This window comes from Pygoscelis adeliae, unplaced genomic scaffold, assembly GCF_000699105.1.
Source record: "Pygoscelis adeliae isolate BGI_AS28 unplaced genomic scaffold, ASM69910v1 Scaffold241, whole genome shotgun sequence".
Classification (NCBI taxonomy): Eukaryota; Metazoa; Chordata; class Aves; order Sphenisciformes; family Spheniscidae; genus Pygoscelis; species Pygoscelis adeliae.
In genome coordinates, this window is record NW_008824056.1 from 2,470,478 (window position 1) to 2,483,431 (window position 12,954).

The 12,954-nt window shown below is 38.8% G+C and overlaps 1 protein-coding gene across 1 annotated transcript in view; it reads right to left on the reverse strand.

Annotated features, from left to right (window-relative positions):
• Window positions 1–246: 246 nt before the first annotated feature.
• The window catches only part of TIPARP (TCDD-inducible poly(ADP-ribose) polymerase), a 25,882-nt gene continuing 13,174 nt past the window's right edge, over window positions 247–12,954 (reverse strand). Inside the window, exons 3-6 of the mRNA XM_009333940.1 lie at window positions 8,206–8,374; window positions 6,488–6,669; window positions 2,278–2,553; window positions 247–986 (exon numbers count right to left, since the gene is read on the reverse strand). Coding sequence (XP_009332215.1) covers window positions 539–986; window positions 2,278–2,553; window positions 6,488–6,669; window positions 8,206–8,374 — 1,075 coding nt within the window. The 3' untranslated portion in view covers window positions 247–538. The remainder of the gene's footprint in view (window positions 987–2,277; window positions 2,554–6,487; window positions 6,670–8,205; window positions 8,375–12,954) is intronic.

Consider the following 12,954-nt stretch of genomic DNA (forward strand, 5'->3'; position numbering starts at 1 on the left):
CTGTCCTGTTTAATAATCCAAAGTATGAGCAGAATGTTAGTTTTGTAATCTCCCCCAATCCTTCCGAAATACAGTAATAAAAAATAGTGGTTGGGAGAATCTCTTATTTAATATATTTGGGATGAAAATTATCTGGTTCATAATTATCTAGAAATGGCCATCCTTAAGATTTCGAGATCAAGGCATAAGCAATTTTCTAACCGCTGTAATATGCACAGAAAGCAACTGAAATTACACACACACACACATTTTTAAACATGAATATTTACTAACATAAATAAACAGTGTTTTATAACAAAAGGCACAGATTTTCAACTATAAACAATGGAAAAATATTTACAATTTGCACATACATAATCAAACAGCAAGTGCACAGTTGGTCACTTCAGATCTTCTTTTCTATATTTTGAGATTTAGTTCCTTCCAAGCAAGTCATTTAATCAGTTCCGCAATGTCCAAATTTTTTTTCCCCACAAAAACTGCTACCAATGCCAGATAAGAGAGTTTATTAAAACAAATAATTTAGCAGCACAAGTTTTCAAATGGAGACAGTGTTGCTAACTTCTTCATATTGGATAATAAAATAAGGGTAGCTCTGATCATCATTAAAAATGACAAAAATCTGAGGCTCAAAGTAATTGTCCACACAAGAGTCATAGAGGTCGCTGGTAATGCTGCCGGGGTTCACCGGTGGAGGTCTCCTCATGGTGTGGTTACCCACCGTGTACCTTCCTGTCAGTACTTTCGCCAGGAACATGTAATGAACTCCTTTGGGTGACCTTTTGGAAAAGTTATGGGAATAGCTTGCCTTTCTGGCAAAGTAACTGCCCTGTCCAAACATGGTGGCATGCTTCCCACAGACGCGCGGGTCAAAGTTGTGCTTGCAGATTCCATCCACCACGTCCTGGGAGGTGCCATGGAACAAATGCCTTTCGTTCATTATCCTGTCAAGCCCAGTCATTTTTTTTGACATATATTCCTTTTTCCTGGAATAGAAAACGTAAAGTGGAGATGAATATTCATTGCAGATCTGCAAGGGAAAAGCAGTTTTCACTACAGCTCTTAAAGTATCAGTATTATCCTCTGGAATAGCAGAGCTGTAAGAGGAGATATGAAAACGTTTCTGTATGGATAGCAGTGGGTCTTCCACTTTCAAATAAAGCTTTTGTGTGAAATAAATATTTTTGAAAGGACCTGAGCTGATACTGCTGGAGGCAGAGCTCTCTCACCTGCACAGCAGCAAAGGCAAAGCAGCTTGAGAAGTGCTTGCTTATCTTTGCCTGTGTTTCACCTTGAATGTGGAAGGAAATGGCCTCAAGTTGCGCCAGGGGAGGTTTAGATTGGATGTAAGGAAAAATTTCTTTACTGAAAGAGTAGTTAAACATTGGACCAGGCTGCCCAGGGAAGTGGTTGAGTCACCATCCCTGGAAGTATTTAAAAGACGGGTAGATGAGGCGCTTAGGGACATGGTTTAGTGGGCATGGTGGTGTTGGGTTGACGGTTGGACTCGATGATCTTGGAGGTCTCTTCCAACCTTAATGATTCTATGATATCTTCCTCAGAGTGAAAACAAGGGCTGTGCAAAAATTGAATCCCACTACAGCTTCAGAAGAGGCCACAGAGAGGAATTACTGAGAGACAGGGTGGGTGAAGATGCTCTAGACCAGCATGAATACTGTAAGAATGTCAGTCTCTGCTCTCACAGCCCATCCCTCGACTTCTCCCTTGATTCTGCATTTCTTGAGAAGGGAGAGAGAATCCACAAATCTAATTTCATATCAGTGACGAAGTGGTCACTGGATGGTAACTTTCAGACACAGCATCTTTGGTTTGAATGGGACTGACTGACACAGGAGTTTGTCTTTGCGAGACCGCTGTAAGACCCTGGGTCACCATGTTCTGGGGAACCAAGGCACTAATGGCTATCTTCGACATAGAGATTTTTTGATGAAAACAATGCCTCCTAATTTGGCTTGAAAGTGAACTGAAAGATTTTTCAACTAAATATCCTAGATTTATTTTGAAGTTTCTGTGAAGATACATTTTACAGAAGTTATCAGTAGATGGTATATTAAACCTCTTACACAGGAAGTTTCAGGATAAGATATTTTTCAGTGTTTTTCAGATAAAGTTGTTCAACTGAAGATGCTCCTTTTCTTCAGAGAATCTGGAGTTTATGTATTCTACTTAATGATCAATTTATATTTTGCAGCTCTAATTACCTATTTTAAGGTATTTTTCCGCTATTGTAAAAGAATGGTTTTTGCATTACCTTACCTTTTGTATTTCTCCCAAAGAAACTGATTTTGCACTCTCAGAATTTTCAAGATTTTGTATTTGGTCTCTGGCACAGTCTTGTGAAACAGGTTATAAATGGTTCTATAGCTTTTATCTTCCTTCAGAACAGGCACTTGGATGAAGTCCTGAGATGGATCCATACTAATCCAGGTTTCAGGATAGAAGTTTGGAGAGGTAACAGCAGTTGGAGATAAGACGTGTGAGGAAGCTGGTTCAGCTGATGGAGAAGGTACTGGAGAGTTGCCACCTAAGGTCCTAGTTGGAGAAAGAGAAAAAGTTTGTGCTTAAACATTCACAAACAGAAAAGCTTCTAATCACATTTATTTCATCACCAATGGATCTTAAGCAATTGCTGCTCTTCAGTTCTGTAACAATTTATGTATCTTTAATGCTTGTTTAAAACAATCACGCCAGGTACTTCTGGCAACTCCTCCATCCATACAAACTAATAACAAAATCTTGACTTCCAGGGATGCTGTTCCACATAGGGAAATCTTACTGCTTGGTGGTGTTTAAAAGCCTGCTATCATCATTATTCACATTCTGGGGTGGGGTTATAAATTACAGACAGGCAGAACACTACCAAATACAATTATTTTGTATGTTAGCTATAAACTGTTAGTGATTTTAACATACAGAATAAGAAAAGACAAATAATGTGGCAACATTTAACTTAATTTCCTTAGAATACAAAGAGTAGAAACATATACTTTCTCATACAGTATGAATAATGAATAACCCCAACTAATAACATTTTATAGGCAAAACTTGCAGATATTTCACTGCATTATGTAGAAAAGGAGATGCTATGTTTTCAGTACTACCCAGTATCGTGCCGAGGAGGGCTCTCTTATTTTCATTTGCACAGGCCAGATGTAGATTTGCATTTGCAGTTGCTTATTTTCATGTGACAGACCAGCCCCTCCTCTTGGGAATGCTGCCAGGTAAGAAGTCAGGAAGGGGTGAAAGAGGGGACCTGCTGCCTGTAATGCCCGTGGCAGGAAAGCAGCACGGATGCCAGAAAAAAGAACAGACACCAGTAAAACCCAGTTAAGGACACCAACTGTGGTGTGGCAAGACTTTGTTCTTAATTCATACCTGCACCTCTGTGGAATTTTTCACTCTTGAAGCTGCTAAATTTAGATAAAGAGTGTGGCATTTGTGGCTTACGTTCACCTGATTATAATCTGAACAAGCAAGCTTTACTCAACTGAATAATCCTTACTTACTGGAGTTCTCTCATGTCAATGAAAATACTTTGAACATGTAAAGCTTGCAGATTCAGGCTCTAGCTTTCACACTTTAAGTACACAGCTCTTCAGCTCCTGCAAGCTGGCGAGGTTCCCTTTCAGTTGCAAGAATATATGGAACTATCTCAAAATTTCACCAGATGAGTATTTTACCAAAGTATTTTTATAGGAAAAGCTGCTGTTGACTCCAGGACCAACCCACAATGAATACAAATGGGTAAGGTACACTCAGAAGTAGGCAGCTCTTGTTAGGAAAGACTATGAAGTCAGAGGTACCCACTATCTGGCTGGAAAGACACAAGGTGAATCTTGTCTCTAAACCCCACAGATGACCTTAAATTAAATTTCATTAAATTTCATTAAATTAAAGTTTAATGAACATTAAAGTTCATGAAATTTCTCAGGTCACTTGTGTTCTGATAACATATCACTGCCAAAGCATAAGGAGAAAACCTGTTCTGACTAGGAGAAAATGGGGAAAGTGAATTCTTTGTGTATTCACCTTGGGCGAGCTGAGGTTTGACAACATTCAAGGCCAAATCCTGCCTCTCCACGTATATGCAACTGGATTTCGCACACAGGAGCGACATGCAAACTCGATTCCCTACGCTGTCTTTGTAAAAAGAAAGTTTACTGGAGAACAAACAAACTCTCAAAGCTTTGCTAAAGGCAAAGCCATTTTCCCCAGAGTGACTCTTCAGGAATCAATCTTCTTTTGTTCAGGCATGACGCTGCCTGAAAAGCCGCGTAATCGTGACTTCTTCACCCAGCCAATCTGTTCTCAAGGTACGGAAACACAATCACAGAGCAACTTCTGATTGTCCTTGCTTGTTAGCCTACTTTTTTCTGCAGCGTCAACATAATTATCTAGATAAATAAGAATTCTACTGCTATTCACATCTTACCTACAGAAATGTCAATTAAGGCTGCCTTTCAGAATGTTTAATGCTAGTGATATATGAGCCTGAAAGAACTGTGTGTGATTTTTTTTGTGTGACCCAGAAATAATTTAATGCGATTTTCTGATTGCAGGTTGAGCTTCTCAGGTCTAGAAAAAAAGTTGGAGGAAAAAAGTCTATTTTTAAATTGATACATTTGATTTGCATCAGAGAGACAGTAAACTGTAACACCACTCACTTTTCAGAGCAGACATACTCTTTAAAAAAAGTGTTCACATGGCTTTCACCTGCTGTTCAAAGCTAAAGAGACCTCACTTTATTTGCATGGATTTGACTCCAACTCAAAATTCTTCTCACTGTTTATTAATAGTTTAACAGAAACCCAGAAGATGGAATTTTCTAAGAATGATTATTAAAATAGCAGTCTGCAATGTGTGCATTTAAATTTTTTTTTTTTCCTCCTAAAGGCAGTGGGTAGAAAATAACACTGTAGAACTTCATTCACTCACACTTGGACTGGAAGACCAAGCACAGATTAACAATAAGTTATGGATTAACGTGTAAGACATCAAACAATAAAAATACTGCAATCCTTTGATGTACTTTGTTCATGTCTTCTGACTAGTGTAAATTATTTGTAAGCATTCATTATACAAGGGAAGCCATTAAGAAGTCAACATTTGTCAACCACTGTCACCCACTTCCCACAGTTTCTATTCAAGTATTCTTTCCCAATTTTATAACCGATTTAAGCAGGTAGTGGGGGGAAATAAAAAATCTCAGGTAGCATTGTATGATAAGTGGAGGCAAACACTGACTTCTTAAGGATAGCTTCCATAAATATTTAAAATATTCTTTTGCTCTCTGCTAAGAATTGGTGGATTTTTAAGGAAGCATTACAAGGTCTTTAGATAAAATAAAAGAATGAGGTTTACTGCAGACCAACAGACATTTCAGAGCTTAGTTTATAGATTTGGTAGCTGGCATGAATAGTTATGGTCAAGCCCTCAGGAGTGTAGAACCCTCAAGGGTCCACTAAAATTAGTGGGAATTGCATAATTTTAGCATATCTCAAAATTATAGACTTACCCTGTAGTAAAATAGTCACTGGTAGCAAAACATCAGGAGAACACTCGAAATCCTTATTCTTCATTAAGATGATAATCAGAATTGCTATAACCAGAAAGTCCACGCTTGGTCTTTTTACCTGCATCCTCCCAGTATCTCTAATAATTTTGGGTTTCCTTCCTGTAAAACCGTACCTAAAAATGTTTCTAACCACCACGTGTTTTGAGGCTCTGACCAAATTCACGTTCACCTCGCAATTAAACATGGTAACACCTCTGCAAGCTAATGAGCATTCTAGCCCTACTGCAGCAGTTAAAGCTCCTTTGATTGGCCCAGCATGCCAAGCTGCCTGTCAGACTGATGACTTCCACCCTGTTGCTAACAGGACAATATGTTCCTAACTACTGAACTCTTGACAATAATGTTTCCAGCTGTGCTGGTGAGATCACAAAAATGGCATTTTTATGAGTTGCAATCAAAAATTAATACAATGCCAACACCTTCCTCACTCTGCCTTTGATGGGCGAGCGTGTTCACCCCCAGCTGAGATGACAATAAAAACACGGCATGCTTTAATTGTGCTTGAAAATTATAAAATGTTTTTGAATGCTCATTTTTATGGGACCTAGAACTGATAGCCTGGCAATCACTATAGCTGGTGAGATGCTGAAAGCTGGACAATACTTTGGCAAACTTGAAGTACGTCTGTGTTTCCGATGTTCTGCAATCCACAAGGTACATTATAACCTTTAAATAACAAACAGAGCCTAGCAGTAAAGAGTTCCTCAGATAATATTTATCTTGAAAAGTGGCAAGTGCGAGCTGCCAACACGACTGAGATTTTTTATTATTTCTTCTGATTTTTCTACCCAGTGATGCCTGTTTCCTTGTCACATCTTAAGGAATACAATTCTCAGGGATAGAACGACATGACAAACAAATGCAAATTTTCCATTTTGCTGGAATACATACTGTAAAAATGGCATCAGCACAACGCATGAGCGAAGAAGGGGTCTCCTCTTGATTTCTCTTCTGAAACACGCATTTTGCTGGAATCCATCTTTGATGTTTAAGATATACTGATTATGCCAGGTAACAAACCGAACCTCTTTCAGACCCCGGCAGCTGGCTTCTTCTATCAATCTTACAACAGGCTGTTTCAAGAAAATTGAGAAAACAAAAACATACACATGACAAATTACATGTTTAAAAATCAGTATTTTTGCCAGAGATCTCAAAGAATGCCTCTCTCTACTCCCTTCCCCTCTCCTCTCTTTCTCCTGCTCTGAGGCAAAAGTACATTTAGTCCACTGAAAAATGTTCTGTTACCTGTTTGTAAGATCTGCCAACAAGGCAGGTTTCACAACTTTCCTGCGTAATTGGTGCTGGTGCTATCATATTTTTACACGTCAAATGTTATTCCCAATATCTAACCTACAGCTCCCTTGCCACAAATTACTTACTTTTTGTCTTTGCCTGCTGAATGTGAAAAGCAGAAGTCTGCTGTAGAATAATCTTTCATATATTAATATATTCTCATCTTTTTTTTTTCTTTTCTATGCTAGAGAAACCCAGTTCTTTTAACTTCTCCTCACAGGTCAAACATCCTAAACTTCTTGTTATTTGTGGTGCTTTCTTCCAGACTCTCTCCAGTTCTTGCGTTTTTTTTTTTCATTTGCAAAGCCCCAAACTGTATACAGTGCTCTGCCTTATAAAGAGAGGTATACCTTCCTACCACGCTTATAAAGTCAGCATGACGCATGAAAAAAGATGAGCGTGATCTAATTTACGCTGGTGCAGGTATTTCTGGTACTGCCAAAATTGTAAGACACTGATGAGGTTTTATTCAAAATATTATGTACAGCTCTGGCCAGCCAAAGATGAGCTCTTAACTACCGCAGGTATTTAAAAGGCTTATCAGAGAGCTTACTTGAATGAATAGAAGTATTCTGGTTTTGCTAGCACAATCCTGTTCGACAGTGGATATGACTTCTATGCCTATAATTGGGGTTAAAGAATTGGAAGAGAAAAGGCCTATTTACAACCTGATATGGAAAACCTTGGCATTAAAGACCAAAGGGCAGTGGTGACATTAGAATGAGTGTGCATAAACCATCGGTGAACAGATTTAAACTAGACATTTAGGAAAAGGTCCCTAGGGAGCAGGGGCTGGCAGCTGTGGGACCGTCCAGCTGCAGCAGTGTACGGTGCAGCCTACGAGACAGCAAAGGGCTGTATCCAGTGACTCTGAAGGCTCACGTCCTGCGTTACATCATCTTTGGGGACAAGGAAATAAACCAAAAACTGAAAAGCTAAACGGCAGTGGTGTTAAGGCTGCAGAAAGCTGTCCCCTCTGTCCTAAAACCAAATTTCTAGGGATTAGAAAGGACTCTCTTGATACTGACACGGGCCAGTTTGCTCTCAAATTTGACAATTTGGTCAGCCTCTAAGTCTCTGATGTTTTCAGGGATAATTCAAGGTGCAGTCCCGCAGAGCGGAGTTCTCCTTTCACTGCTTTTTCAGTTCAACGCTGACCTTCTTGATTATCTTCCTCAACAATAGGTCTAGGTAATTTTCCTGAATGTTCAAAGAGGAAACACACTAAAAACGTACATATAGTTTATAGTATATACTGTACACAGAGTTTTGGGTTACAACCCAAAAGCAGGATTCTGGAACATGCTAAATACCTCAGAGTATTCTCTCCAGCCAAAGTGGTCCCTGCAGAAGTACTTCCAGACCGTGTAGTAGTTGGAGCTGGAGCTGGGGCAGGAAGGTGTGGAAAGCCGCCGCATTTGGTCAAACTCAACAGTTTCATATAATTTCATAACATTCAAATCTACCCAAAACTCATGTCCCCTAGAAAGAACAAGAAAAACAAAGAATTCTCACCTTTTGTAATCCATTTGAAGATGATCATTCAGAGATAACAAAACAGTCAGAACTACAGTTGGCATAGTCCTCCTCAGAGATACCCTCGGTCCGGTTGTGTCATACAACCCCGTGACCATAAGGATGTCCCTTGAGTTTGAAGCGGGCACAACACAGGAGCAAGTACAAAGAGCTGTGAGGGCAAAGGAACTCTTCAAAAGTTTCCGTGGACAGTGGTGAAAAAAACATGGTCTTCAGCACAGAAAGACAAAAACTCAAACCCAGCAGTCTTCCTAGTCCAGTGGTATTTATTCAGTATGCACGAATTGTACCGAAATCAATATACATATCCTTGACATTTTGAGCATACTAAGTAAATACATCATACAACCATATTTGATGAAGCAGCCACATACTATTCAAAAGGTTATTCTTGTGAAAGTCAGTGCTTCAGGGAAGAAAAGAAAATGTAAATGGCTCCAGATGAGGAGCATCTGCTGCCAGTCCACCAGAGAGTTCAAGTATCTTTCATCACGTGCAGCAGAAGAGAACTAGCATAATATGAAAAGGAAACGTGATTTCACAATTATGGAGCCTACACTGAGGAATACTGGCTTTTTTTCGAGTAGCTATATTGCTGCTACAAAAACCAATGCTAATACGCGACTTCATGTAAAGTGACTGGCGCTTTCAAAAGGACCTAACAACAACAGGGCATTAGACATTAAGAACCAGAGTACACCCTTTATCTAAAGGAGAAAATAAAAGTGCAGTTCCTCTACACTTTACAAAGTCATGTTTAACAGTGACTGTGGAACAGCTCAGCAGACAATTTCTAATGCCGTTTCATTAGTCAGTGTTAAGAGAGAGACATCAAATTAAAGAAAATTCTCAAGTAAAGCATGGAGTTCTAAAGCTCTGCTGATCATTAGACAACCACTGGTGTATTAGCAATCAAGAACTTAAGAAATTCATAGAAATTGAAAGAAATCACAGTAATATTCATTCCCTACAAAAGTACCTTTTTTAGAACTGGGATTAACATATTTCCAAAATAATGCTGTTTACATAATTAGTTTTCTACTTTTATAATCTCTTTACAAGTTGTCAGCTTACTGCTATTCATTAACAGTTACTAATCTTTGGCAACTGGAAATGCAGCTTTTGAGACTATATAAAATACTTTCTTTGAATTCTTAACAGTAAACATAAATCAAGCTGATACTTGAAATCTACAGTTTATTTTTAAAACTTTGGCACATTAATACTGTAGACAAAGTACTGTATCTGAAATTTGCCACATCAAGTGACAACTATTCTAAACATCTATATGATTTTATGAATACCGATTTGCTTGAAAAAGGCTGCAATTTTGCTAGCTATTTCACACTCTTACTGGTACAGTTGCTGAAGAGTTTTATTATACTACTTTCACAGAAAACTACTGAAGAGTTCCCACTTAAAAAAAATTATGATCAGCTGGAATGATCCTTCATTTCTCAATAGGAGGTACAGATGCGTAGCTGTTCTTAGTGTTTATCATCATCAATTAATTGCATTTGGGTCTGTGAAGTGCCAAGCAGAGTTTGAAGTATTATTGAAGTATTATTGAAGCTTTCCTGACATAGACGAAAGGACACTGTGTCTGTTCCTACAGGGTCACAGTCAGGGGATCTGATCCACTGCTGTTTGGGTAAATTTAGATTGCTTGCTTTGTTTTCAATAAGTGATCATATAAAGATATAGAATAGTCCCAAAAGTCAAATCAAATGTCTTAAAAATGCAACTCCATGAGCTACTTTTAAAATTCTTTGGACACAAAAATCATTCTTTTTGCAACTCCCCCAGCACCCCCAGACCAAGCCCCAACCAGCACAGGTTTTGTCCGACTCATTTCGGGGTCAATTCACCCCGAAGGCGGCTGTCCCTACCACAGCAGACCTGCCTGCAGTAGGAATGGCTCCAGACAGCTTTCTTCCCCTTTACACTGAGAACTTACTACCGAAAAGGAACATCTTGCCAGTTCCCTGCACATGGTTCTCTAAAAACTGTCATAGAACCACACTAATAAAGATGAAAATTTTGTGAAGACAACACTATCACAGCAAATCCATAGAAGGTTTAACAGTGTGTTCCCTACTTGCATCAACAGCATACAAAATCATTACAGTTAGAATATGAGTACAGGAGGAAAAGAGCTATTCTGTGTAGGAGGTATATTTTAATAACCCATGTCTTCCCACCCAAGCTGCAGCCCACCATGAGAAGCTCGATGTACTAACTAAAGCTGACCTTCCATAGCCCACTGCATCAGCGGCTAGTGCACGGGCACCCACGTGACTCAAGAAAACGCATATAACAATAGCACAACAACACAAATGTCAGATTCCAGTGATACAAGACAGAACTAGTCAGAAGGAAAACTAGCACTAAGCAAAATAAATGACCAGTACAAAGGGACTGAAAGTAAACACAAGGATTACAAAAAATACACACTCTAGTGAAAAAAAACTAGTAACAGATCACCCCACTTTCCTGGTATGTAGTCATTTTGTTCCGTAACAACAAGCTACTATCTACTTTATTTGAAAACAATGTGTGAAATCATGAGGAAATCATCTCTCTGAAATACCAAGCTGTGTTATTATTTATAGTATTTGCAGGCAGCACCATAGGCATGATTTTTTGAGTGAATTTCTTCATGAATATATTTTTAATGCTGCTCTAGGGACATTTGCTTTTTCTTATCAAGACGTAGTCTTACAATTCTGAATTTCAGTGCCTAATAAAGCTGTCATTTCTGAGAAAAGTGCATTTAGCGATTGATATTGTTTATATTATCCTTTTGGAGTGAGGAGTTGGACTCACGGTTCTGGGGTTATATTGCACCTACAAATCCACGTCCTGAATCAAACCCCCAGATACTGTTGCTGCACATTGTATGAAACAAATACCCCAAAAGATATTTCTCAGTACAAAACCTCACAATTCGAGCATTCATTCCCACTTCAATCTCTTTTCAAGTCAAATACTGTAACACGGTTCTCCCTACTCCAAAGATCTGTGACCTCCAAGAAAGTACAAAGACATGGAAAACCTTTTCTTTATGAGTAAATTATTTTAAAGGTGGTAAAACCCAGAGGATTAGTTAATTTTATTATAACTCTGTATGTTGCATGTGTTATAGTGAAAACTGATAATGAAAAAATGTTTGCAGTAGTTCTAAGCTAATGCAGAGCAAAGTAAAGAGAATCTGAAAATCAACATACACTCTAAACACGATAAAGATTATCCACTAGCATGCTGAGCTCTTTTAAAAGTAATCACATACTGGTCAATATCCTAAAAAGTTAAAGGTCTGTAAAATTTTGAAGACTGGAAAACAAATTCCACAGGCACTTGAAAAAAGGCTGGCTTCTGATACATGACTTAGGTATTTCTAATATGGGCTTAACTGTGTTAAAACACAGTCTCCAACAGACACACATAGCTCTGTAGCAAAGCAAGGAGAATCAAAGTAATGCAATGGGAGAGACCCTGTGGAAGGAAAAACATTTTGAGATTAACACAGTATGAGACTGCTTTTCCTCATGCTTTTATTGCAGAGCAAGCAGATCTTCAGGATGAACTCCTAAAACTCCAGGTTGACAATGCATATGCAAAACAGGGTATTTCTGTGCAGACATGTTCTAACTGCAAAATAGGTGGGGAACTGTAGGGTTTTTACATGGCTTTCTTCTACTAGTGCTATAACAACGTGAAAGCTTCACATACAATTCCAGTAAAACAAATTGCGCTAAGTTTTTTCCTACAACAAACAAAATCTGTGCACAGCTAAGTGTGCATCTACATATCTCGTAAGACTCTCTAAGATTTATAAGGCTGAAAGCTAATGACAGCTTACAGTGAAAATAGCTTCTCTGAAAGCTAAACATTTTTCTGTGAAACCTGTATAGAACGTGCCAAATTATTTCTCAGTACTGAAAAATGTAATGATTGTCTGCTGTTTGGAATTTTTTACATTTTTGTAGCTCACTGTTTCTGCCTCTTTATCAGATTCCCCTCCCCTGTAAGCAAACCGTGGACAGGATGGCCATTGCTCATTGACTTATGCTGACAGTTTGCTGTAACAAGATCAAGCACCCAAACGGCTGATTACCAGCCCTTCAAACATTCTTCTTGAAAGTTTATGTACGATACAACACATTAAGGGTTCTTGTTTTTCCATTCCTAAATAGAACTGCTCAGCCTGTCTGACTGTAAAGGCCACAGCGTTTCTGAGCGACGCACCTTTTGGTGTGTGCCCGTGACACAGAGAGCAGAGCTCCCAAAGCTCCCGTGCACCTAGCACTGGCTTTCAGCTTGTTCACTACAAATCCATCACTCTTCAATTAAAGATGGGGACACCGGCTCTGGGCAGTTGCTACCTGGGTATACGTAAAGTTTCCCTCAGAGTAAGAGCTGCAGCTCAGAACCCAAAAAAGCGCTAATTATGTCTTAAAGAAAAAATGTGATCGAGATATTTCTTGGTATGGTATCCTCTATCCATTTCCCTTAGCTGTGAATAG